The 25,559-nt window shown below is 40.4% G+C and overlaps 1 protein-coding gene across 1 annotated transcript; it reads left to right on the top strand.

Annotated features, from left to right (window-relative positions):
• The first annotated feature begins 6,276 nt into the window (after positions 1 to 6,276).
• On the top strand, positions 6,277 to 23,318 carry TCEAL8 (transcription elongation factor A like 8). The gene is made up of 4 exons (XM_032849664.1): positions 6,277 to 6,288; positions 21,226 to 21,251; positions 21,650 to 21,723; positions 22,334 to 23,318. Exon 4 carries the CDS (start codon positions 22,374 to 22,376, stop codon positions 22,725 to 22,727), a length of 354 nt encoding a protein of 117 aa, XP_032705555.1. The 5' UTR covers positions 6,277 to 6,288; positions 21,226 to 21,251; positions 21,650 to 21,723; positions 22,334 to 22,373; the 3' UTR covers positions 22,728 to 23,318.
• The last annotated feature ends 2,241 nt before the right edge of the window (positions 23,319 to 25,559 follow it).

The raw sequence follows: 25,559 nt of genomic DNA on the forward strand, positions 1-25,559 counted from the left end.
TTATCAAGTCAGAAGGTCTCAATTCTTGATCAAGTTCTGTCCTTGATTGAATATGCAGCTCTAAGCACATCCATTCATTCTTTAGAAACCAAGTCTTGCCACTCCAAAAGGAACACAACAGGAGATGGGTTATATGACAATTCATTGCTCATGATTTCAACATTGGATATGGTAGTGTTTCTCAAAGTTTGCTAGCTGCCAGAAGATCACCTGCATTAAAATCACCTGGCTACCTTGTCAAAATTTCAGAATCCTGTTCCCATCTCAGACCCAGTATATCAGAATCTCTTTTGACTTGTCCTCACAATGTCTGTGTGTGCGTCCTTTGTTTTTAGTTCATTTTTATTTTTATCAAATAGGATACCTGTAAAAAATTTTAAAAATCCAATAGTGCAAAATAATTTATTATTAAAAACTTCAGTCTGTCTTGCCATTCCACATTCTCATTCTCCAGAGTCAACTACCATAAATATTTTTGGTTTCTTCTAGTATTTACTTCCATATTTCTGAATAATATGCTTATGTTGCTATTTCTTTTTTTTTAAAACAGCTTGATTGAAATGTAACTCACATACGACAAAACTCACCCTTTTAAAGATTTTTTATTTATTTGACAAAGAGAGAGAGACAGTGACAGAGGGAACACAAGCAGAAGGAGTAGGAGAAGAAGAAGCAGGCTTCCTACAGAGCAGGGAGCCTGACAATGGCTTGATCCCAGGACTCTGAGATCATGACCTGAGCTGAAGGCAGATGCTCAACGACTGAGCCACCCAGGTGCCCCCAAACTCACCCTTTTAAAGTATACAATTTAGTAGTTTTCTAAGTATGACAAAGCTCTGAAACCATCATCATTATATAGTTCTAGGATATTTCCATCACCCTAGAAAGAAACCTCACACCCATTAGCATATAATGGTGTTCTCATTTTCTCCCCCCCACACCCTGGGCACCTGACAAACACTGATCTACTTTGCCTCTACAGATTTGTGTATTCTAGACATTTCATATGTATATATATGGAATCATACAATATACAAACTTTCGGTAGCATAAAGTTTTCAAGGCTCATCCACATTGCAGTGTATATCAGTACTAAAAATTCCTGTACATGTTTTCTTCCCTTTTAAAATAAACTTTATTGAGAAGACAAAATATAATACTTACAAGTACAAAAATGATGGTTCTGCCTTAGTTTATTATGTAGATAACCTTAGTACGTGGTAATGATTATGTCCAAAGTTGCTTTTACTTCATCTGTATGCTTTGAATGATTTTATGAAGAGATACTCTAAATTTAATCGACTTGTTTTTGTCTGTTTTAAAGAAAGCACAGGTGTGTAGCATTTGACAAACTAGTTATTCATTTCTGCTGGAAGAAGCAAATGTATTTTTTAATTGTTTTTTTAAATTAAAACTTTTTTCAGTTTTATTGAAATATAAGTTACATATATTACTATATAAGTTTAAAGGGTACAGCATATGGGTTGATATATGTATCATATACATTGTACAATAAAATACATGTATAGTAAAACACTTATTACAATAAATGTAGTTAATACCCATCATCTTATATAGATACAATAAAAAGAAAAGGCAAAAAAAATTCTCCTTGTGATGAGAACTATCAGGATTTACTCTCTTAACTTTCATATATAATGTATAGCAGTATTAACTTTTTGCATTTATTAATTGATTTTTTTAAAAGATTTTATTTATTTATTTCACAGACAGAGATCACAAGTAGGCAGAGAGGCAGGCAGAGAGAGAGGGGGAAGCAGGTTCCCTGCCGAGCAGAGATCCCGATGCGGGGCTCGATCCCAGGACCCTAGGATCATGACCTGAGCCAAAGACAGAGGCTTTAACCCACTGAGCCACCCAGGCGCCCCAACTTTTTGCATTTAAATATGTGTTTTATTTCCATCGGTATATACCTAGGGGTGGAAATGATATGTCATAAGTTAACTCCATGTTTAACTTTTAAAAAATTTTTATTTGTTTATTTTTTTTCAAATGTTTTTTAATTTTTTAAATTTATTTTCAGCGTAACAGTATTCATTGTTTTTGTACCACACCCAGTGCTCCATGCAATCCGTGCCCTCCCTAAGACCCACAACCTGGTTCCCACAACCTCCCACCCCCTGCCCATTCAAAAACCCTCAGATTGTTTTTCAGAGTCCATAGTCTCTCATGGTTCACCTCCCCTTCCAATTTCCCTCAACTCCCTTCTCCTCTCCAACTCCCCTTGTCCTCCATGCTATTTGTTATGCTCCACAAATAAGTGAAACCATATGATAATTGACTTTCTCTGCTTGACTTATTTCACTCAGCATAATCTCTTCCAGTCCCGTCCAGGTTGCTACAAAAGTTGAGTATTCATCCTTTCTGATGGAGGCATAATACTCCATAGTGTATATGGACCACATCTTCCTTACCCATTCTTCGTTGAAGGGCACCTTCGTTCTTTCCACAGTTTGGCGACCATGGCCATTGCTGCTATAAACATTGGGGTACAGATGGCCCTTCTTTTCACTACATCTGTATCTTTGGGGTAAATACCCAGTAGTGCCATTGCAGGGTCATAGGGAAGCTCTATTTTTAATTTCTTGAGGAATCTCCATACTGTTCTCCAAAGTGGCTGCACCAACTTGCATTCCCACCAACAGTGTAAGAGGGTTCCCCTTTCTTCACATCCTCTCCAACACATGTTGTTTCCTGTCTTGCTAATTTTGGCCATTCTAACTGGTGTAAGGTGGTATCTCAATGTGGTTTTAATTTGAACCTCCCTGATGGCTAGTGATGATGAACATTTTATCATGTGTCTGAGAGCCATTTGTATGTCTTCATTGGAGAAGTGTCTGTTCATATCTTCTGCCCATTTTTTGATATGATTGTCTGTTTTGTGTGTGTTGAGTTTGAGGAGTTCCTTATAGATCCTGGATATCAACCTTTTGTCTACTGTTATTTGAAAATATCTTCTCCCATTCTGTGGGTTGCCTCTTTGTTTTCTTGACTGTATCCTTTGCTGTGCAGAAGCTTTTGATTTTGATGAAGTCCCAAAAGTTCATTTTCGCTTTTGTTTCCTTTGCCTTTGGAGACATATCTTGAAAGAAGTTGCTGTGGCTGATATCGAAGAGGTTACTGCCTATATTCTCCTCTAGGATTCTGATGGATTCCTGTCTCACGTTGAGGTCTTTTATCCATTTTGAGTTTATCTTTGCGTATGGTGTAAGACATGGTCAAGTTTCATTCTTCTACATATAGCTGTCCAGTTTTCCCAGCACCATTTTTTGAAGAGACTGTCTTTTCTCCACTGTATATTTTTTCCTGTTTTGTCGAAGATTATTTGACCATAGAGTTGAGGGTCCAAATCTGGGCTCGCTACTCTGTTCCATTGGTCTATGTGTCTGTTTTTATGCCAGTACCATGCTGTCTTGGTGATCACGGCTTTGTAGTAAAGCTTGAAATCAGGTAACATGATGCCCCCAGTTTTATTTTTGTTTTTTCAACATTTCCTTAGCGATTCGGGGTCTCTTCTGATTCCATACAAATTTTGGGATTATTTGCTCCAGCTCTTTGAAAAATGCCAGTGGAATTTTGATGGGAATGGCATTAAAAGTATAGATTGCTCTAGGCAGTATAGACATCTTAACAATCTTTATTCTTCCAATCCAAGAGCATGGAATGGTCTTCCATCTTTTTGTGTCTTCTTCAATTTCTTTCATGAGTGTTCTGTAGTTCCTCGAGTACAAATCCTTTACCTCTTTGGTTAGGTTTATTCCCAGGTATCTTATGGTTCTTGGTGCTATAGTAAATGGAATCCATTCTCTAATTTCCCTTTCTGTATTTTCATTGTTAATGTATAAGAAAGCCACTGATTTCTGTACATTGACTTTGTATCCTGCCACATTACTGAATTGTTGTATGAGTTCTAGTAGTTTGGGGGTGGAGTCTTTTGGGTTTTCCATATAAAGGATCATGTCATCTGCAAAGAGAGAGAGTTTGACTTCTTCATTGCAAATTTGGATACCTTTTATTTCTCTTTGTTGTCTGATTGCTGTTGCTAGGACTTCTAATACTATGTTGAACAAGAGTGGTGAGAGTGGGCATCCTTGTCGTGTTCCTGATCTCAACAGGAAGGCTGCAAGCTTTTTCCCATTGAGGATGATATTTGCTGTGGGTCTTTCATAGATAGATTTGATGAAGTTCAGGAATGTTCCCTCTATCCCTATACTTTGAAGCGTTTTAATCAGGAACGGATGCTGGATTTTGTCAAATGCTTTTTCTGCATCCATTGAGAGGACCATGTGGTTCTTCTCTCTTCTCTTATTCATTTGTTCTATCACATTGATTGATTTGCGAATGTTGAACCATCCTTGTAGCCCAGGGATGAATCCCACCTGGTCATGGTGGATAATCTTTTTAATGTGCTGTTGGATCCTGTTTGCTAGGATCTTGTTGAGAATCTTAGCATCCATATCCATCAGTGATATTGGTCTGAAATTCTCCTTTTTGGTAGGGTCTTTGCCTGGTTTGGGGATCAGGTAATTCTGGCTTTATAGAAAGATTCTGGAAGTTTTCCTTCTGCTTCAATTTTTTGAAACAGCTTCAGCAGAATAGGTGTTATTTCTTCTTTGAAAGTTTGGTAGAATTCCCCAGGGAATCCGTCAGGTCCTGGCCTCTTGTGTTTGGGAGGTTTTTGATCACTGCTTCCATCTCGTTACTAGTTATTGGTCTATTCAGGTTGTCAATTTCTTCCTGGTTAAATTTTGGGAGTTTATAGTTTTCTAGGAATGCATCCATTTCATCTAGGTTGCTTAGCTTATTGGAATATAACTATTGATAATAACTTCTGATGGTTGTTTCCACTTCCTTGGTGTTAGTTGTGATCTCTCCCTTTTCATTCATAATTTTATTAATTTGGGCTTTCTTTCTTTTCTTTTGGATTAGTGTGGCCAATGGTTTATCGATCTTATTGATTCTTTCAAAAAACCAGCTTCTAGTTTCATTGATACCTTCTACTGTATCTCTGGTTTCTACCTCATTCATCTCAGCTCTAATCTTGATTATTTCCCTTCTTATGTGTGGAGTTGCTTTGATTTGTTGTTGATTCTCCAGTTCTTTAAGGTGTAGAGACAGCTGGTGTATTCTGGATTTTTCAATTTTTTTGAGGGAGGCTTGGATGGCTATATATTTCCCCCTTAGGACCGCCTTTGCTGTATCCCATAGGTTTTGGACCGAAGTGTCTTCATTCTCATTGGTTTCCATGAATTGTTTCAGTTCTTCTTTGATCTCCTGGTTGATCCAAGCATTCTTAAGCAAGGTGGTTTTTAGCTTCCAGGTGTTTGAGTTCCTTCCGAACTTTTCCTTGTGATTGAGCTCCAGTTTCAAAGCATTGTGATCTGAGAATGTGCAGGGAGTAATCTCAGTCTTTTGGTATCAGTTGAGTCCTGATTTGTGACCCAGTATGTGGTCTATTCTAGAGAAGGTTCCATGTGCACTTGAGAAGAATGAGTATTCTGTTGTTTTAGGGTGGAATGTTCTGTATATATCTCTGAGGTCCATCTGGTCCAATGTGTCATTCAAGGCTCTTGTTTCTTTATTGATTTTCTGCTTTGATGATCTGTCTATTTCTGAGAGAGGCATGTTAAGATCTCCTACAATTAATGTATTCATATCAATATGACTCTTTATCTTGATTAATAGTTTTCTTATGTAATTCACTGCTCCCATATTGGGGGCATAGATATTTACAATTGCTAGATCATCTTGGTGGATAGTCCCTTTAAGAATGATGTAGTGTCCTTCTGTATCATTGACTACAGTCTATAGTTTAAAATATAATTTATCTGATATGAGAATCGCTACCCTGGCCTTCTTTTGAGGCCCATTGGCATGAAAGATGGTTCTCCATCCCTTCACTTTCAGTCTGTGTGTTCTTTAGGTTCAAAATGGGTCTCTTGGAGACACCATATGGATGGGTCCTGTCGTTTTATCCAATCTGCAACCCTGTGCCATTTTATGGGTGCATTTAGGCCATTCACATTGAGAGTGATTATTGATAGATACATTTTTATTGATATCATGTTACCTTTAAAGTCTTTCTTTCTGTAGATTGTCTGTATATTTCTGTTCAATGCTATTCTTAGGATTTTTCCTCTTTGATAGAACCCCCCCTTAATATTTCCTGCAGTGTCAGCTTGGTGGTTGCATAGTCTTTTAAGCCTTGCCGGTCTTGGAAACTCTTTATCTCTCCATCCATTTTGAATGTCAGTCTTGCTGGATAAAGTATTCTTGGCTGCATGTTCTTCTCATTTAGTTCCCTGAATATATCTTGCCAGCCCTTTCTGGCTTGCCAGGTCTCTGTGGACAGGTCCGATGTTATTCTGATGGGCTTTCCTCTGTAAGTAAGGAGCCTCTTTTCCTAGCAGCTTTCAAGAGATTATATCTACAATTATGATTCCTCAATTTGACTATCAGGCGCCTTGATGTTTTTCTGGAATCTATAATCTTTGGGGGAGACTGTTCGGCCTCTAGTACATGAACGCTGGGTACATTCACAAGATTGGGAAAATTTTCATGAAGATCTTGTTACACTATATCTTCTAGACTTCTTTCTTTCTCCTCCCCTTCAGGGATTCCAATAATTCTGACGTTGGGATGTTTCATGGCATCATTTATTTCCCTGATTCTGTTTTTGTGGCTTCTAAGCTGTTTGTTCCAGGCTTCCTCCTGATCCTTTCTCTCTATCTGTTTGTCCTCCAGATCACTAATTCTGTCTTCTGTCGCAGTTACCCTAGCTTTGAGAGAATTTAGATTAAATTGGAACTCATTGAGAGCATTGTGAACCTCATCCCTGGTAGCTTTCAGCTCTGCCCTAACATTGTGAACATCATCCCTGGTCGCTTTCAGTTCAGCCCTAATCAATTCCGTTTGGTCATCCATGGCTTTCTCCAACCTAGCTATTGCCTGGATAATTGTTAGCCTGAATTATCTTTCTGACATATTGTCTATGTTGATAGCCGTTAGTTCTGTTGCAGAAGGCCCATCCTCTGTATTTTTCTTCTGTTGTGCATTCCTCCTCCTAGTCATTTTGGTGAGAGATGACTGAACAGATGTAGCTGGATGTATCGACCGTGGTGCAGTCAAGGTGCACCCTGGAATGCTTTTGAGCAATCAGGATTCCCCACCCAAACGAGAGAAAAAAGAAAAGAAAAAGAAAAAAAGAGAGAGAGTGAGACAGGAAAGAAAGGGAAGATAAAAGAGGAGGTTCAGCCCAAATGGGCCCCAAGGTAAGATTTATGAAGTATACAGACAAAAACAGACAAACAAAAATACTGTCCACTGGCGTCTTCTGCTCCTGTAAAGATCCAGATTTGTATAATTCTGATCTCAGGCTGATTTCGTGGGTGATTGGAGTTCTTTGGAAGGTAATCAGCTCACTTTAGGGTACAGGTTGAAAGGGCGCCTCCTCCTACTTCCCCGCCATCTTGTCTCCCCCCTTTATTTATTTTTTTAATTTGTTTTCAGCATTCCAGAATTCATTGTTTATGCACCACACCCAGTGCTCCATGCAATACAATGTTCAACTTTTTGAAGAACTGCCATACTGTTTTCCAAAGCCACTGTGGCATTTGAGAATCCCATCCACAGTGTACGAGTGTTCCAACTTCTCCACATCCTTGTTAACACTTGTTATAGTCTATATTTTTATTTTAGCCATCTCAGTCAGTATAAAGTAGAATCTCCTTGTGATTTTGATTTGCGTTTTCCTAATGGCTAATGATGTTGAACTTCTTTTCTTTCTTTCTTTCTTTTTTTTTTTTTTTTGGAAGACTGTATTTATTTATTTGACAGAGAGAGAGAGCACAAGCGGGGTGAATGGCAGGCAGGGGGAGAGGGAGAAGCAGGCTCCCTTCTGAGCAGGGAGCCTGATGTGGGACTCAATCCCCCAGAACACTGGGATCATGACCTGAGCTGAAGGGAGACTCTTAACTGATTCAACCACCCAGGTGCCCGTTGTTGAGCATCTTGTGTTTCTTGATCGTTTGTATATCTTTGGAGAAATGTCTATTTAAATCCTCTACTGGGGCCCCTGGGTGGCTCAATTGATTAAGCATCTGCCTTTTGCTCAGGTCCTGACCCTGGGGTCCTGAGATTGAACCCCACATTGAGCTCCTGGTTTAGAGGGGGCCTGCTTCTTCCTCTGCCTGCTGCTCCCTCTGCCTGTGTTCCCTCTCTCTCTGATGAAGTCTTTTAAAAATAAGATGTCAGAATGGTGGTAATGTTTCTTCAGATGACAGACCTAAAGAGCAATGCTTGTAATGACATTACCTCCTCCATTATTATTGCCTTTAAAAGGCATATAATGCTGATTCACAGCTTGACTATCTTGGCCCCCAAGTCATGGCTATGCCTATAGTACATGTAGGTATTCAGACAGGTGGTAACTCCTGTTTTCTCCTCAAGCTGAAGGATGACATGACTTTATAGGCCCCCTTTGCCTGGAGTCTCCTATACTTTTGGGCCTACGATGACTCAAACATCAGAAATACTCTACCAGGTAGATGCAAAACCACTGTCACCACAGAACTGCCAAAACAGGCCCAGGCATGGTCAAGGTCCTTCTGGGAGTCTGAGCAATTTTGGTTGGGTCATTTTCTTAAGTGCATCCCCACCCCTATCTTTCTGGGGGCTATTTCACTGGACTCTGAGAGAAGGGTTCAACCTTTCTACTTCAAATTCAAATTATCTGGTCAAATCCAGTTGTAGCTGGCTCAAAAAGGGAGTGATGCTTTAAAGTTTTATGGTATGGAGTTTAATTTCCATCCTTACGAAATTCTCCTTCATACTTTACAAGGAAGGAGGACAGGGGAAAGGAAAAAAACAAAGCTTTATGACTGACAGTGAAGAGTCTCTGTCACTGGACACTCTTGAGCCTGTCACCTGTTTACATAGAGTCAACAGAAAATGACCTATGTTGTTAAGGACAGTCATATAATGACTAATTATAGGCATCAAAAGATAGCTACTTTGCTTCTCCCTCACTATCTTCCCAAGCCCAATAAATACTTTTGGGATAAAGAAATAAATGTTCCTGAGAATAGGTCCCAACTCCCTGTCTGCTGTAAGCCACTAGAGCAAAAATTTTGTACTGCTTATAGGAACCAAAAGGAACTTTGAATCAAATTTTATATAGTTTGTAAAATGAACAAGACAACTTTTAGTTTCAGCTCCAAATGGAGAGCTGAAAAGAATGGCATCACACTACAACAGGAAAGAAAGTTTGATAAAAGTCAAAATAGCAATTTTTCTTAAAGCCATCAGAGAACTGAGTTCACAGGGCAAACAATGATCCCAAAATCTAGAGAAAGACTCATGGAGGGAGAAATAGGACTTGAGCACCTGCTTATCTGAGATAGACACCACCAAACAACATGTAGACCAGTAAGAACATTTAGCTAGAAATTGCTAATGAATTGCTAAAGCCTGAGTGAGGGTTAGCATGAGTGTGTGAAGTCCCTGTAGCCTCAGATGGAAAGGGCTTACACTCAGGTTTTACTCCAGAAACTTCACTAGGCGTTCTCAGGTAAGATCAGGGTGAATCAGAGAAACTTGCTCCATGTGCCAGCTAAGATAAGAAGACTGCTGTCACTCAGGATGGAATTCCAATCAAACCAAACTCCCCTACTAAACAAAAGACTTAATCTTCAGGAAAGACAACAAAATCCATATCCTGAAAGCACTGGAGGAAACCCACTGCAGCTGGGGCAAGGAAACCAAAAAACAAAAAGCTCTATGAGGAGAGGGAGCAGGCATGTGTGTTAGGCTCAGCTTTGTATCTGAAGGAGAAGCATGAACACTTGTGAAGGTTACGTCACTAAAACTCAGGTTCATCGTGCTTGTTTAAGATCAAAACATCAGAGAATGCCTGTCCCTCGCCTCAACACCACACTAAAAAACATTGAGTGAAAATAGCAGTGAAGGGTAACGAGATACATGTTCTTTCTGAGAAAAAAAGAGTAAAACTGAAAGCCCAACTGGAAAGACTCAAAGCCAATGGAAAGAAAACATCAAACTCAGCCCAGCTTCTAACTAGATTAAAGCAAACCTCCATACTAAAAGCTTAGCAGGAAAGACATGCTTACCTTCAGTCATAAATTCTGTTTACCTCAGTAATTACTGTCTTATACAAATCCAGTTTTCAGGTAAAAATAATGAGAAATAGACAAAGACAAGATAACAAAACATTCTGAAGAGACAAAACAATAATCAGAACCAGAATCAGATGTGACACAGGTCTTGAAACTATCAGACGGTGAATTTAAAATAACTGTGGTTGGTGTTCCACTTCTGGCATGGTGATGTGAGGAACTCTGAGAATCCACTCCCCAGTGAAATTGCTGGAAGTTGTGTTTTTTTTTTTTAAAGATTTTATTTATTTATCTGGCAGAGAGAGAGAGACAGGGAGAGAACAAGCACAAGCAAGGGGAGTGGCAGGCAGGGAAGAAGCAGGCTCCCCGCTGAGCAAGGATTTCCTGAGCTCATGACCTGAGCTGAAGGCAGACACTTAACCTACTGAGCCACCCAGGCACCCCTGAAAGTTATTTTTTTTTAACATAGCCATATAAATTCTTTGGAAGTGGTCATAAGGGCATAGAGCAAATGAAAAAAAAATTAAGAAAATCTACTAAAACAATAAGAACTATGAGAATCTGTTTCATTTTAACCAAGATTTTCTCTTTCCCTCCCCCCTCCTAGCTCAGCATGATGGAAATTACATGCTTACAGGGTATAGCCAAGAGCACAGGTGTCTTCACCTCAGCTCACATCTGTAAGGGACACATTATGTTTCTAGGAGAGATGAAACTTCTCATCCTGCCTTGAGTTGTCTGTTGCTCAGGCTAAATTCTGGGTGAGTGTAGCTGAAAGGGCAGAGTATAGCTTCTGCCCAGTCCTCATGTATCTGAAAGAAGCTCTCCCTCCAGCACAGTGTGTTGAGAATATTGGGGCTCCCATTGCCTGGGAGACGCAAGCCAAAAGGACTGGAAGGTACTGTGCATCTTCAGTCAAAGGCACATATCCTAAAGCAGGAGTGTCAGAAAGAACTGTGCTGCTATGTCAATCCCTAGCTCCAGAGCCTTGTATCAAGAGATTTTTCCCAGTGGGAGAGGCAGGCTTTTAAACAGGGTACCCAGTCCCTTTCCGAAGGAACTGTCACACAGTATAGAGAAACTGAAGATTAAAAGCACTGTAAAAATATGAAGATTATCGTGAAATGCAATTAAGGGGTCAGTAGATTAATTAGAGATGTAACTAAATGTCAGGCAGCTAGTTCACCAGAGAATTAGGGAAAGAGACAGCTAAGTAGAGTTTTACTGAAGTTGAAACAAACATCGAACAATGACTTCAAAAATGATCTCTGAAAAGAAGTTCAAATGTCATACCACAAATCTGTGAAGCAATTTATGTCCCGGTGCATTTTCTAAAACAATAGAGCAATCGAACAGCTATTAGTAGAGATTTAACAGTTACATGTGTTCAGGGAAAGAGCCAGTGAAGAGGACTGACAAAACCACTTTCATCCCACAGTGACTGTGGGCATACCCAACGTTGTACCTTCTCTGGAGCAACCTAAGAGTTTTCACATAACAGGGAAGAAATGGACATGACTAAAATAGCCAGTCATGAAACAAACAAGCAAACAGCAATATTAATAAGCCCCAGAGGAAGAAGACCAGTTCTCGGAGTTCTAAAATGTATTATCTGAGAAAATTGTAAGACATGAAGAGAACCAGGGAAGTATGCCCATATATGAGGAACAAAGCAGGTCTGTGAAAGTGACCAGATGTTAAATTTAACAAAAAATTCAAAGTAGCCAGTATAAATAGATTCAAAGAATGAAAAAAAAAAACTGTGATTAAGGAAATAAAACCAGGTATGATGACAACGTTACATCAAGTAGGGAAAAAGTCAATAAAGAGATAATATAAAAAGAAACAAGTGGAAATTCTGAAAAGTACAGATTGAAATAAAAAATCATGAGAGGAGCTCAACAGTAGATTTGAGCTAGCAGGAGAAAGAATTTGTTAAGTCTAAGATTCATAGATTTTATGTAATCTAAAGAAGAGAGTGAAAAAGGAAAAATTGGAACAGAGTCTCAGAGAAATAAGGAACACCATTAATCACACCAACTATACACATAATGAGAATACCAAAAGGAAAAGGAAAGGGATCAGAAAATAATTCAAAGAAATAATATTTGAAAACTTCCCCAATTTAATGAAAACACTCATCTACATATCCAGGAAGCTCAGTGGATTTCAAGTAGGACATATGCAAGAGACTGGCAAACAGACAAAATATAGTAAAAATGTCAAAAGCCAAAGACAAGCAGAAAATGTTGAACACAGCAAGAGAAAAATGACTCCTAACTTATAAGAGAACCTCAGTAAGAGTAAGCACTCATTCGTCATCAAAACAATGGATGCCAGAAGGAAGGAGGACCACATATTCAAACTGCTCAAAGATACAAACTGTTAACCAACAATCCTGTATTCACCAAAAATATTTTTCAAAAATGAAGGCAAAATAAGGACATACTCAGACAAAAAAAAGAAAAGAAAGAATCTGTTGCTAGTGTACCCACCTTACAAAACATAAGAAAGTTCTCTAGTTCTGAAAGTGAATAACCCCAGACAATAATTTGAATCCATGAAAAACTAAGCACACATACAGGTAATTATGTAATTATAAAAGCATGTTTTTCCTTTTCCTTCTCTTAACTGATTTTTAAAAGCAACTGTTTAAAACAATACATTTGTAATCTCTTATTTTTGTCTATAACATATAGAACAGAAATGTACCTGCCAATAAAAGCACAAAGGAGGTGGATGGGGGCAAAACTGTATTGGGCTAAGAATAAGAATGCCTGGGTATGCCCAGGAGACAAACTTTGGATTGACAAATAAATTAAAAGCAAAAGAATAAAAAAATATATATCATGAACAGCCGAGGCACTGTTTGATAGATGCATGCCCTAACCTCACTGAAAAGTTGGGGGGAAAAAGAGCTGACCAAGTTGCTTTAGAAAACAGTGTTTTAGCTGTATGTTTTAAGTCTCAAGACAAAAAGAGCTGTACATAAATTCTGTGCTCTGGTTGGGAAAATTATAAGGATACATGATAACAATTCTGAAATTAACTATATACAAAGTTTAAAGAAATAAGTAAATAAATCTTATATAAGGAGAACCAGGTTTCTCACTGTCAGTGATAGAAGTTAAAAGTAAGTGGAGGGGGGTGCCTGGGTGGCTCAGTTGGTTAAGCATCCGACTCTTGATTTTGGCTCAGGTGATGATCTCAGGGTCCTGAGACTGAATCCTGCATCGGGCTCCCCATTCAGTGGAGTGTCTGCTTGAGGGTCCCTCTCTTCCTCTCCCTCTAGTCCCTCCATGACTCAACTTTCCACCCTCCACACTCTCCCTGTGTGTGTGTGTGTGTGTGTGTGTGCATGCATGCATGTGGGCATGTGTACTCTCCCTCTCTGAAATAAATATGCAGGATCTTTTTTAAATTTTTATTTAATTTTAATTTTTTTATATTTTACTTTTTTATTATGTTATGTTAGTCATCATACAGTACATCATTAGTTTTTGATGTAGTGTTCTATGATTCATTGTTTGTGTATAATACCCAGTACATACATAAGATCTTAAAAAAAATAAGTGGAGAGATTGGAGAGCCTGGCTGGCTCAGTCAGAAGAGCAGGTGACTCTTGATATTGGGGTTGTGAGTTTGAACCCCACTGATGGTAGAGATTACTTAAATAAATGTTATAAATGGGGAGAAAGCTAAATGGATACTTACCATAATGGACTAGAGTCACATGTATAAGTATGAACTTATGTGGGAGGGAAAGAAGAGGGAGGGAGGGAGAGACAAGGAGAGAGATACAGACACAGTAAATAAATGTAAGCATGTCTTTTTTTTAAGATTTTATTTATTTATTTGACAGAGAGATCACAAGCAGGCAGAGAGGCAGGCAGAGAGAGAGGAGGAAGCAGGCTCCCTGCCGAGCAGAGAGCCCGACGCGGGGCTCGATCCCAGGACTCTGAGATCACGACCTGAGCTGAAGGCAGCGGCCTAACCCACTGAGCCACCCAGGCGCCCCTGTAAGCATGTCTTTATACAAACCATGTTTAACATACATACATCTCCTTGCTCTATCAGCTGAGAAGTCCTAGAAACAATGACACTCCAGTCGCAACAAAAATATCTTGCATCCAGATCTTAATTACTAAATATGATTATCCAATAAAAGTAACCAAGATTGCTTGGAGAAATGGCTGATTATTGGGTTGAAAAAAAGAAAATATAAGATGAATCTGGAACATCTTGTAGTACCATAAAGCAAGGAAGCAGTAAAAGAATGAGGGTATGCCAACCTGAAAGAGACCCTAAAGGCCAACGCTGGAATAATTTGGGCAAATAACCAAATAATGATCGGATTGAATTATAACCCCAAAGATTTAAAGATTCATTAGGGATGCCTCGGTGGCTCAGTAGGTTAAGTGTCTACCTTTGGCTCAGGTCCTGATCTCAGGGTCCTGGGATTGAGTCCCACGTTGGGCTCCTTGCTCAGCAGGGAGCCTACTTCCCCCTCTGCCTCTGCCTGCTGCTCCCCCGCTTGTGGTCTCTCACTTTCTGAAAAATAAATAAGTAAAACAAACAAACAAAAGATTCTCTCTTCCTCTCCCTCTGCCCCTCACCCCCCTCTTAAACATGTTTTTAATAAAAAAAAATCATGAGTCATACTGACAGAAACAAGTAGTTGTAGAAATAAGTAAATGGGGCAGGGGAGGACAAATCTTCCTTACAGAGTAGTTTGGAAGTATCAAATGTAGAAGAAAATGAGTAATTTAAAAATTTACTATCAGAACATCTCTGTAATAATCACTACAGGCAAAATCCACAGAATATTTGCATAGCTTCAAATGATCTAACCCCAAATATTTATTAATTACTATGGTTGTTTTCAAACACTTAACTACAAATTCTTTGATACTCTACCCTCCAGGAGGTAGAACTTAATTCCCCTCTTTAATGTGAGCTAAACTTAGTAACTTGCTTCTAACACATACAGTACAGCAGGGAAAAACAATAACTTTACAAGTGGAGAAACCCAGCAGACATCATCTTAACCAAGTCATCAAAATTAACTTCACCAGTGATCAGTCATGTTGATATCATGCAAGCCTGATATTGTAATGAAAATGGCATTTCACCTCTGTGATATTCTTCCTCCAAATCAGTAACTCCAGTCTAGTTATGAGAAAAGTATCAGACAAACCCATATTGAGGAAAATTCTGCAAAATACCTCACTCTTTAAAAGTGTCAAGGTCATGAAAAAATAAGGAAACACTGACAAACTGTCACAGAGTAAAGACTAAAAAAACTTGTTAACTAAGTGCAATTTTGTATCCTGGTTGAATCCTGGAACAGAAGAAGGACATTGGTAGGGAACCTGGAGAAATCTGAATAAAGTCCGTAATTTAGTTAATAGTATTGTACAAAAGTTAATTCCTTTGTTTTTATAAATGTAGCATAATTACTAGGTAAAACTGTGGATAGGGTATATGGAAATGCTTTGTACTGTCTTTAAAACTCTTCTTTAGAACTAAAACGATTTCAAAGCATAAAGTTTAAAACATATACCAGGCTGAGTTTCAAGAACCCATAATAAAACTCTCTTCATGAACAAAAGTGACCCAACAGTTGAGGAAACAAACTGAAATGTCATTACATGAATTCATTATTCAGGGAGAAAGGGAGAATTTGACAGACTGCGGTTGACAGTAACTACTAGAAAAAAGAAAACCAGTCCACGTTACGCCAGAAAACTGTAACTACTTAATAAACTAGCTGTGTGTATATATATTATATACATATAATATATATATGTATTTATTGTGTGTATGTGCATGAAGCAATATTCTTTAAATACTGATCTGCCACTTGCTTTACTCAAAAAATATAATGTTAATATCATTCAGTGTCACTCATATGCACATTGTTTCATTCCTTTTTATATCTGCACAATTTCCACAGTATGGATAATTTCTTTAATTATTCTCATATCGGTGCAAATTTAAATTTTTCCACCAACTTAATGTTTCAACATTGGAATGGTAACAAAGTTGAACCAGATAAAGTTTTTGTGCTGATGGCATTTTCAGATAAGTGAGGGATACAAAGTAGAAAGCCAACAAAACAGGGTGAAAGTGTTAGGTTGGGAAAGTATGGGGTCTAAAGCATACTATAGAGCAGTCAAGCAAGACAGCATCAAGAGGCCAGCACAGACTTTCTTTTCATCATGAATTTAATTTTTAAAAGCACTCAGCCTACATACAGCAAGGTCCTTCCCAACTCAGCTTGTGACACAGAAAAAAGTTGCCTGGCCCAAGCTTTTACTGCAGCTGAAATGTGCCTCCCCTGAACCCAGAAGAGGTTCTACACAGAAGGAGATCGCAAGGCTTAATTACACAAAGCAATCTAGAGAATCTAGCTGAGGTGGATTTTAAGCATGCTGTCACATATTAAAAGTCTAAGCAGTCCAGCTCAGGGATTCCAATTACTGTAGCCAACACAGATACCATGGGGACATTTGAAATGGTAGTGGTTATGACCCAGCATTTCAGGTTCACAACAATTCATAATAAGCCTTAAGCCCTGATAACTAGAAACTTTTTGCCACCATAATCTACAATGTGTGTAGCATTTATTATTTTTTTAAAGATTTTATTTATTTATTTGACAGACACAGCCAGAAAGGGAACACAAGCAGGGGAAGTGGGAGGGAGAGAAGCAGGCTTTCTGCTGAGCAGGGAGCCAGATGCAGGGCTGGATCCCAGGATCCTGGGATCATGACCTGAACGGAAGGCAGACACTTAACGACTGAGCCACCCAGGCGCCCCTCGCAATGTGTGTAGCATTTAGCTGTGAGTTCAGGAAGTGGGCAGAATCATCTGGAAGAGATGAAAAGTATCGTAGAAGTTGTGCTTTGAGTTAGGTTCATTTGTTTGGACATGGCCAATTGCTATTCCGAATAGTTCGTGAAACTTTGGAAACTTATGCATGCCAAATTTCCAAATATCAGGGAACATCATAGGGAGGGATGGTAGAAGAGTTTACTTTCTGAAACGGATACAGTTTAATTGGAAATCAGGGTTTCATGCTCTACTTATCAGAACAGGAGCGGACTACCCTCAGTGGAACAAAGACCTATTGTGTTGTGTTTACTTGTGCTCTGAAAGGGTACATCATCTTAGATGGTGGCCACTTGAGTCTGCACTATGCAGACAAACCTTTGGATCTGGAGCAGATCTTGCCATGCTAGGAACGATGTTTTCAACCCATATAGAATATGCTAGAGAAGTGAGGGAGAGGAATAGCTGTCTCAAGCTCTGCTATGGGATGAGCTTTGAAACAGCAATGAAGAAATATGCAGGATAAGTTGCTGAGTATAGAGCCTCAGAAAAAAACACCAGGGAAGTGACTTCCAAAGGGAACATAGAAAACAATATTCTGGATATCACAGTCTTGTATAAGAGCTCCTGGCTGGTAAAATGCTTCCTCCTATCTTCTCTCACACCACCTGAAGAACTTGGGGCTTTGGAGCTATCCCTAGGGCCCTCCTGCCGCATGAAAACAGACATTCATTGGGTCAGAAGCTCAGGGTGTCTACTTCCTAGGATTCATGTCTTTATTATTAAAATTAATATGTGTATCTTTTCCATTTCTTTTTTAAAAAGAGTTTTTACTTTAATATAATACTATTGTCTTCAAAAATGTACTTATACTTAAAAGCTACTGTGATAAACTTAATTTCAAGGGTAGTTACATGTTCTGTTGATGCACTGAAATTGCTCAGGGACAGCAATGAAGGTAAAGGCCTGTATGATCTGGCTGTCGGGTTTGTACCAGTAAGGTGACTGATATCTCTCTTATGAGTATTTAGGAAAACAGGGTCAATATTCTCTATTGATAGCTCCATAAGAATGGTGTTCAAGTTGCTTTGACTACAGGTAAGCAGAATAAACAGAGGGGGAACAATGAAACTTCTGTTCTAATTTTTGTCAGACAGAAAGAATTTTTATCTGTGAGTCAATCTTCAAACAGCTTCTTCTGAAACTTGAAGACTTCTGGGAGATGGACCATTAAAAATTACAAGAGCCCTTCAAGCAGCATGTGAGCTGGAGCCTGACTCCCCACACCCCATTTTCAGCCCACCTCTGACCATCTGCCTGGTTAGATATGCCCTTCCCCTAAACTCACAGGAAAGGGCAAAGGTACAGGCAATCTTTCCCAAGGGCAATATGAGGGGTGCAGACCGCTGTACAGCATGGATAGGGAAAGGGGAGATCATTTCCTGGTGAGGTGACTTTAGAGGCTGGGTGATGAAGTCTGGGCTCCTAAGAATGAACTGGATCAGGATCTAGGAGGAAGTGGAGGGCAATAGGGCAAGCACAAGAGAAAAAAATGACCCATGAGGACAATGAGAGAAGAAGGAATACTTGGGGAACCATGAACGAGAGTTCCTTTTGATGTGGTAGAGTAGTGTGTGGCAAGGCAGGGAACATGTGTCCTCAGGTTCAATTCAGATCAATGCTGAACGTCAGAATGAGTAAAGTAGGATTTACTTCTCTGATGGTGGGGTTGCCATCCAGGGCCTTAGAGTAGGAAAACAACAAGTTAAGAATAAAGAAGAGTAAAGTTTAATTTGGTGGTAAGGTGCAAGGTAAATTGGAGAGGGAGGCACTGAAGACAGATAGGTCAGAGAAGGAGTTTCCCGGACAGTCAGGAGTGAGGCAATAAGGTCCTAAACCTGTACACACAGGTTTATAGCAGCTCTTTTCATAATTACTCAAAACGAAGAACAACTTAGATGGCCTGTGGGTAAATGGATAAATAAACTAGAACATCCATATAACAGAATACTACTCAGCCAAAGAAAAGCATGAGCTTTTGCTACAGGAAATGCTTAAATGACTTTCCCAGGCATTATGCTGAGTGAAAGAAGCCTGTCTCTGAATGTGATGTATTGTAGATTTCTTTTATGTAACATTCTGCAAAAGACAAATTTGCAGGAATTGGGAATATATCAGTGGTTGCCAGAGTTCAGAGAAGGGGGGTAAGATATGACTACAAAGGGGTAATATGAGGAAGTTTTTTTGGAGGGAGCGATTGAACTGCATCCTGATTGTGGTGGTGATTACACAAATCTGTACATTTGTTAAACTTCACAGAACTACACACACAGAAAAGGGTCAATTTTGTTGTATGCTAATAGTTTTTTTAAGAATCAGAGTTGTCCCCTATTAAATGTAACATTCAGCAAAGAATGAATGGAAACATTTGGTGGTAGTTAATGATCATATCTTTACAATTTATTGGCTATATTTACATTAAAACTCTCTCTTGAATAACAAAATATATCCCTCAACCGTGGGATAAATTCTTCATGCTTAAATATAAATGATAAGACATTAAACCAGCAAAAATATTTATTTTTTGAACCCTTCCTTTCCTATAGCAGGCTTTGTTGTTGGCTGCCGTATTCCACTGTGACCATCCTAGACAAAAGATCCCTCAATTCCTCCTGATTCTCCAGCTGGCTGCACTGGCCAGAATGCCATTTTTGGCAACAACAGACTTCCAAGTACCACTGGATAATGGGTTGTTGGGATATCAGTTTCTTCTTCTTCTTTTTTTTTTAAGGTTTTTTTTTCATTTATTTATTTGACAGAGAGAGAGAGCGAGATCACAAGTAGGCAGAGAGACAGGCAGAGAGAGGGGGAAGCAGGCTCACTGCTGATCAGAGAGCCCGATGCAGTGCTCGATCCCAGCACCCTGAGATCACGACCTGAGCCGAAGACAGAGGCTTAACCCACTGAGCTACCCAGGCACCCCCAGTTTCTTCTTTTAATTAATATTTTTTTCAGAAGTGATACTCTCTCTGCTTCTGATCATAACAATTATGTATGTATGTTGATAGTTCTCTTTTTTTAATGGAACAAAGTGAATGATACCAGACTATCTCCAGAGTGCCATGAATGAATAAAAATTTTACCTGCTAATAAGCCTCACACCAAATGGTGAGATACAGGGTACTCTCTCCTTTCTGAGGGCTTTGTGAGTGTATGAAAACTGTTTTCCAATTTATTTATTTGCATTCCACAATAAAGTTCACTCTGAGAAAAGCAAGTTTTTTGGGGACTCATCTGATTAACAAGGCATCAGATCCTGGAGGACATAAAAGGTCGGTCTGAAGCCTGTTTGAAACCCAAGTGGAAGCCATCCAGCAGTCATCATTGAAAAGGCCATTCATCTAACATTTGATAACCTGAGTTCAACCAGAGAGAAAAAATAGTGGATTATCTATATAAAATTGCTAACAAGAGGAAGAAGGGCTTTTTTTCCACAGATTAATCTGGGAGTCAGTTTTTTTTTAAAGGTGAACTTTTAATAAGATTTAAAAAAATTGTTCTAACACATCAATGTGTTGTGAGAACTGTCATTTCATTTGTAGCCATTAGGGAACTTTTCCAAAGTCTTAAAAACTGATAAAACTATTTTGTCCTCCATATCGTGTCAAATATGATGTGGCCTCTCTTTTTAAAACATCGTGATCATTTAATATCATGATTAAAACATTAAAAAATTCAAGAGAACTAGTAAAAAAAAAATCCCACACTCTTACTCCCACATTCTTCTCTAGGCGCCTCTACCCCCACCCCTCCCCCCATCTATCACCCACGTCCATTTTAATGCTGGATGGGACTCCTGGGGAAATGGTGGACTGTAGGTCTCAGGGAGAAGGGGAGGTGGGCAACTTCGAAGCAGAGAGAGAAAGATAACTCCCCAAAGAAGGAGAAATGGTTGATTAACCCCTAAAGGCCGATCCTCCCTGGCAATCCAAGAAAGGTGAAGAGCAACTGCAGGGAGAAGATACCAGTTCTATTGTCTCTGATTGGCAAATACGAAAAAAGATTGACAGTATCAAGTGGAGGGAATGCAGGGGGCGGGCTGCAGTGTTAAATGGGAGGGGTCACCGAAGACTGGAGCTCATTGATGACGCGACCCTCACGTGACCAGGAGTCGACGTGTGCAGAAGTCCTTATAGTCCAGGGCCTGTTTCCCTGTAGCCGCTCGGTATTGCTGGAGGAGAAAAGTGCTTCGGATCCTTTCAGGTCAGTGTAAAAGCGGGCGCTGCCTTGGGGACCCTCCGGTCTAGGAGCCAGAGAGCAGAAGCCAGGCGGGGTCGCCCCCGTTTTCCCAACATTACAGTCTGCCAGACTCTCATTTTTGTGCAGGAAATTTGGGCTGTTTGGTGGGGATGGGGGTGAGGGTGGAGAGGGAGAAGGGTGGCCAGTTGACACAGAAACAATTTGGGAAATAACGTGCGTTTCCCACTCCCTGCTTGCAGGGAACCGGTGGGCACGGGGCAGGGAGGGCGGGGTTGCCTTAAAAGGAAGGAGAGGATGAGGACGTGGGACAACTTTAGACGAATAAGGCCTAGAATCGCGAAGAGGACCGGTGATTCAGGTACTGGCCTATTCGCTCAGCAAGCACTCCTGTCGGTCTGCAGGACTCTTTGGTCTTTTGGGCGCAACACAAATCGAGTGAGGGAAGGAGGCAGGAAAATCGCCCGGATCCCTGCAGGTCAGTTTGAGTGCAATTGCATCAGGTCCCTTCGGGTAGGGATGGGGGTGGGAGTGGGAGTGCGTGGATGACACCAAAGCATATCCTGGGGTCGCCACAGCCTCTCCCCATCCGGATTACACGCTGGAGGCCTTTGCAGAGCCTGCAGCGGAAATGGGGCGGGGGCGGGGGAGGCTGAAGAGACGTAGAAGGGGGAGGGGAGGCCTGAGACTGCACCAGCAGATCTCAGGTGAGTGGCGGGAGATTGGGACCGCGAGGGAAAGCCCGAGAGGGCGGGAATATTGGAGACCAGCGTCTTAGGAGGGGGTTAATTGCTTCTGCGCCGCCTGCGTTTCTGGGCTAGGAGCGGCCTGTAAGCAGGGCCTGCTGGGAAATGGTGGGCTGGAGCGGGAGGAGGGAAGATGGAACTGGAGCAAGAGGGGGAGGGAAGGGAGGTGGAGGAAGGGGTGGAGTCAGGGGAGTTCTGAGTCTGAGGACCTAGCCTTCTCCAGTTGGAGAACTTTAACAATTAGGGACCTCAGTGAGAAGAGGCCAGTCTCCCTGGGAACCTATACATTGGCTGCTGGTCTGTTTGTCTGGCATCTAGTTGTTTTGTTTCCTTGTTTTCTAGGATTAATTTATTCAAAAGAAATAACAGAAAAATACTCAACATGCAAAAGTCTTGTGAAGAAAATGAAGGAAAACCACAGAACATGCCAAAGACGGAGGCAGACCGCCCTTCGGAAGATGTACCACAGGAGGCAGATGGAAATCCTCAACCTTCCCAAGAAGGTGTAAGCCAGGAAGCAGAAGGAAATCTTAGAGGAGGGCTGACCCAGCCTGGCCAGGGGTTTAAAGAGGACATTCCTGTGAGGCATTTGGACCCTGAAGAAATGATAAGAGGAGTAGATGAGTTGGAAAGGCTTAGGGAAGAGATAAGAAGAGTAAGAAACAAGTTTGTGATGATGCATTGGAAGCAAAGACATTCACGCAGCCGTCCTTACCCTGTGTGCTTTAGGCCTTGAATTCATTTTTGTCTGATATTAAAATCTGGCCCCTGCTTCTTTCTGTTAGTGTTTTCTGATGTATCTTTGACCTTCGTTTTACTTTAATCATCTGGTGAAATTTTGTTTTAGGTAGTTTCCTTGTTACCAGCATCTCACTGGATTTTGTATTTTGACCCATTCTCCAGGTCTGTTTTTCAGTTGGAAAGTTTCACACATTTGCATGGAAATATATTCGTTCTATATTGTAAAGTAAAACATAACAGGTTATAAAGCGGTATATTTAGTATCAGCTCACATATGTAGGATTAAATCCCAAATTTGTGTGGGTGTGTGTTATACATACAGACATATATCAAAAAACGTAACTGCTTATTTCTTTGTGACGTGAGCTTTTTTCTTTATGCTTATATGTATTTTTTTCATGAACACATGTCACACACACAAAAAGAATTAAAGTTTTATAAGTAAGAGTTAAATAATTTGCAACCAGCTTATAAGGGCAATGGGGGCACCTAAACTCTTGATGGAAGAACTATTAAAAAAATGTAAACCTCAAGTTACCTCTGGATCTCTTAGCCAGAGGAATAAAACTGGCAATTATTACAGATATACTTGCTTAAGACTCAGTCTTTTTCACGGGGAAAACATTTGGCTCACAGGGCTGCTGTGAGGAAGAAATGAGATGACTCTGAGCTGCGCTTGGTGGACTGGTGTTCCCACCTGTGCGTATAGAACCCCAACCCGCTGCAGAGCATCAGTTATTTGAGGGCGGGCCCTGACATGACTCACCGTGCTCAGGAACAAGTCCATTAGTAGGCAAGGCAGTGGGGGCTTCATGCCAGTATTTGTTGAGCCCTGCCCTCCTCTTCTCCTGGGTTCTGCCCCCCTGGGTTCTCCCCTGCTGGGCACCTGCTGCCTCTTCTGCTGCGACCATTGTTCTCTGCTGGCCTTCACTGTTCCTGGTGCACTGGGGTCCCCCCAGGTGCCAAAACCCACTCACTTTCCTGGAGTTCCTAGTGGGCTGAACCCCTCACTCTGTATTCTGAAGCCTCTCTGCTTCATGGTGACCCTTCACACAGGTGAGACTGCTTGGGCCTTGCAGGGTTCCTAGCAAGACAGCCTCTTCTGTTTTCAATCCCAGAACCCCTCCTCTGTGTTAGAGGTTGGACAAGATGAGGCCGTTTTTGGAGTTGGACCAAGGTACAAGTTGGAATAAAAAAGCTGTAGTTAGCGTTGCCTTAGGTCTAAAGACTAAGGTTTTGTCTTCTGTGAGATAATCTCTCCCTGAAGGCTCCTTGCAGGCCTAACCTACTGGTTCAGAAGACTGAATATTCATAAGTTGCACAAAGCAATACAGGAAACATCTAAGGGATTAGTCTCACCCTATCCCATCTCCTGTTAAAACATGAAAAATAAAACTAGAAAGGCATTAAGAACCATATAAATCTACAAGTAGAAGGGCTATTATATATATGTTAGGAATTGTATTTCTTTCCCCTATGGAACAAAAACCCTGATAGCCCTATGTATTTGTGTTTAACTGAGACATGTTTTAATATTTAATTGGTTTCTTGATTTAATTATTACTAAGGAGCTGGTGTTACATTCTGCTGTTGACTCAATAGTCAACAAATTTTTTATTTCTCTAATAAGGCAAACAATTCCAAAAATAAAGTGCATGAAATAGTGTGCACTCCAAATGTTTCATCAAAGTCTTGCATAATCACCTGCGTTAGAACTACCTTGGGGAGCATCTTTAAAATACTGATTTCTGGGGATGCCTGGGTGGCTCAGTTGGTTAAGCATCTGCCTTTGGTTCAGGTCATGATCCCAGGGTTCTGGGATCGAGGCCCACATTGGGCTCCTTGCTCAGCAGGTGTCTGCTTCTCCCTCTGCCTGTTTGTACTGTCTCTCTTTCTCTCTCTCTGACAAATAAAATCTAAAAAAAATACTGATATCTGGGGCCCACCCTAGGACTCACTGACTGGAAGTGGGCTATAGAAGTAACAGTTAGCAAGCTCCTCTAGATGATTATGGTGCAAACTGCAGCATGAGAATGACTGGTATATACAGTGCGCTTTCCATTATTACAAATACGAACTTTTATTAGAAGACAATATTGGTGAGTGTTTATTGAAATTCAGAAAGTAGAGGTCTATAACTATGTTTATCCTTTTAACTATGAAAAGACTGACAGATTTATACATAAAATTTGAAAGATTTCCTTTAATAAAGAAGTACAAGGTAAAAAGACGAGGGACTATAATATTAGATGCACTTTTCTTGACTGAACACCATGTTTGGACATGCATTCACTCCTTCCAACATGAGTGAAATTTATTCACGTTCTCTTTTTGCGATCAGCACATAAAACGGTGAGCCAGTCCTATGCATACCCTTTGGCTTTGTTCTTATTTTTTCATTGTGTGAGGTCATTTTGGGGGATCTTCATGTCTTCAGACCATTCTTCAAGGTTGCAACAGCCTGATGGATGCCAGTTGGGTTAGACTCTGGCTGGAGTGAGCTGAACTTCCAGGGGCTAACCATACCAGTTTGACAAGGCAGGATGAATCCATTCTCCTGGTGCTCAAAGGGGTGGTGCTCAGGTAGGCTGTGGAAGGGCTCACCTAAGTCACACTTCTCTCCAGGGTGGGTCTGATTTTGGTTTCTGTGCTCCAACCTGCCCCAGACATGGACTCTCCTAAGCTGATGACTGGGCTGTCCTGGACATACATGGAGGACAACAATTGTCCTCACTGCAGGTCAGAGCACTTTGCCTTTCCTTCCTTTTTCCTTTCTCTTTCAGGGAACTTTGTGTGAGGGAAGAGGTAAAGTCCCAAAGATTCCTAA

Source organism: Lontra canadensis, unplaced genomic scaffold, assembly GCF_010015895.1.
Source record: "Lontra canadensis isolate GAN:19392208 unplaced genomic scaffold, GSC_riverotter_1.0 scaffold238, whole genome shotgun sequence".
In the NCBI taxonomy this organism is placed as follows: domain Eukaryota; kingdom Metazoa; phylum Chordata; class Mammalia; order Carnivora; family Mustelidae; genus Lontra; species Lontra canadensis.

Coding starts and splice junctions, on each gene's coding strand:
- TCEAL8 (XM_032849664.1), top strand. CDS start 22,374: ATGCAAAAGTCTTGTGAAGAAAATGAAGGAAAACCACAGAACATGCCA.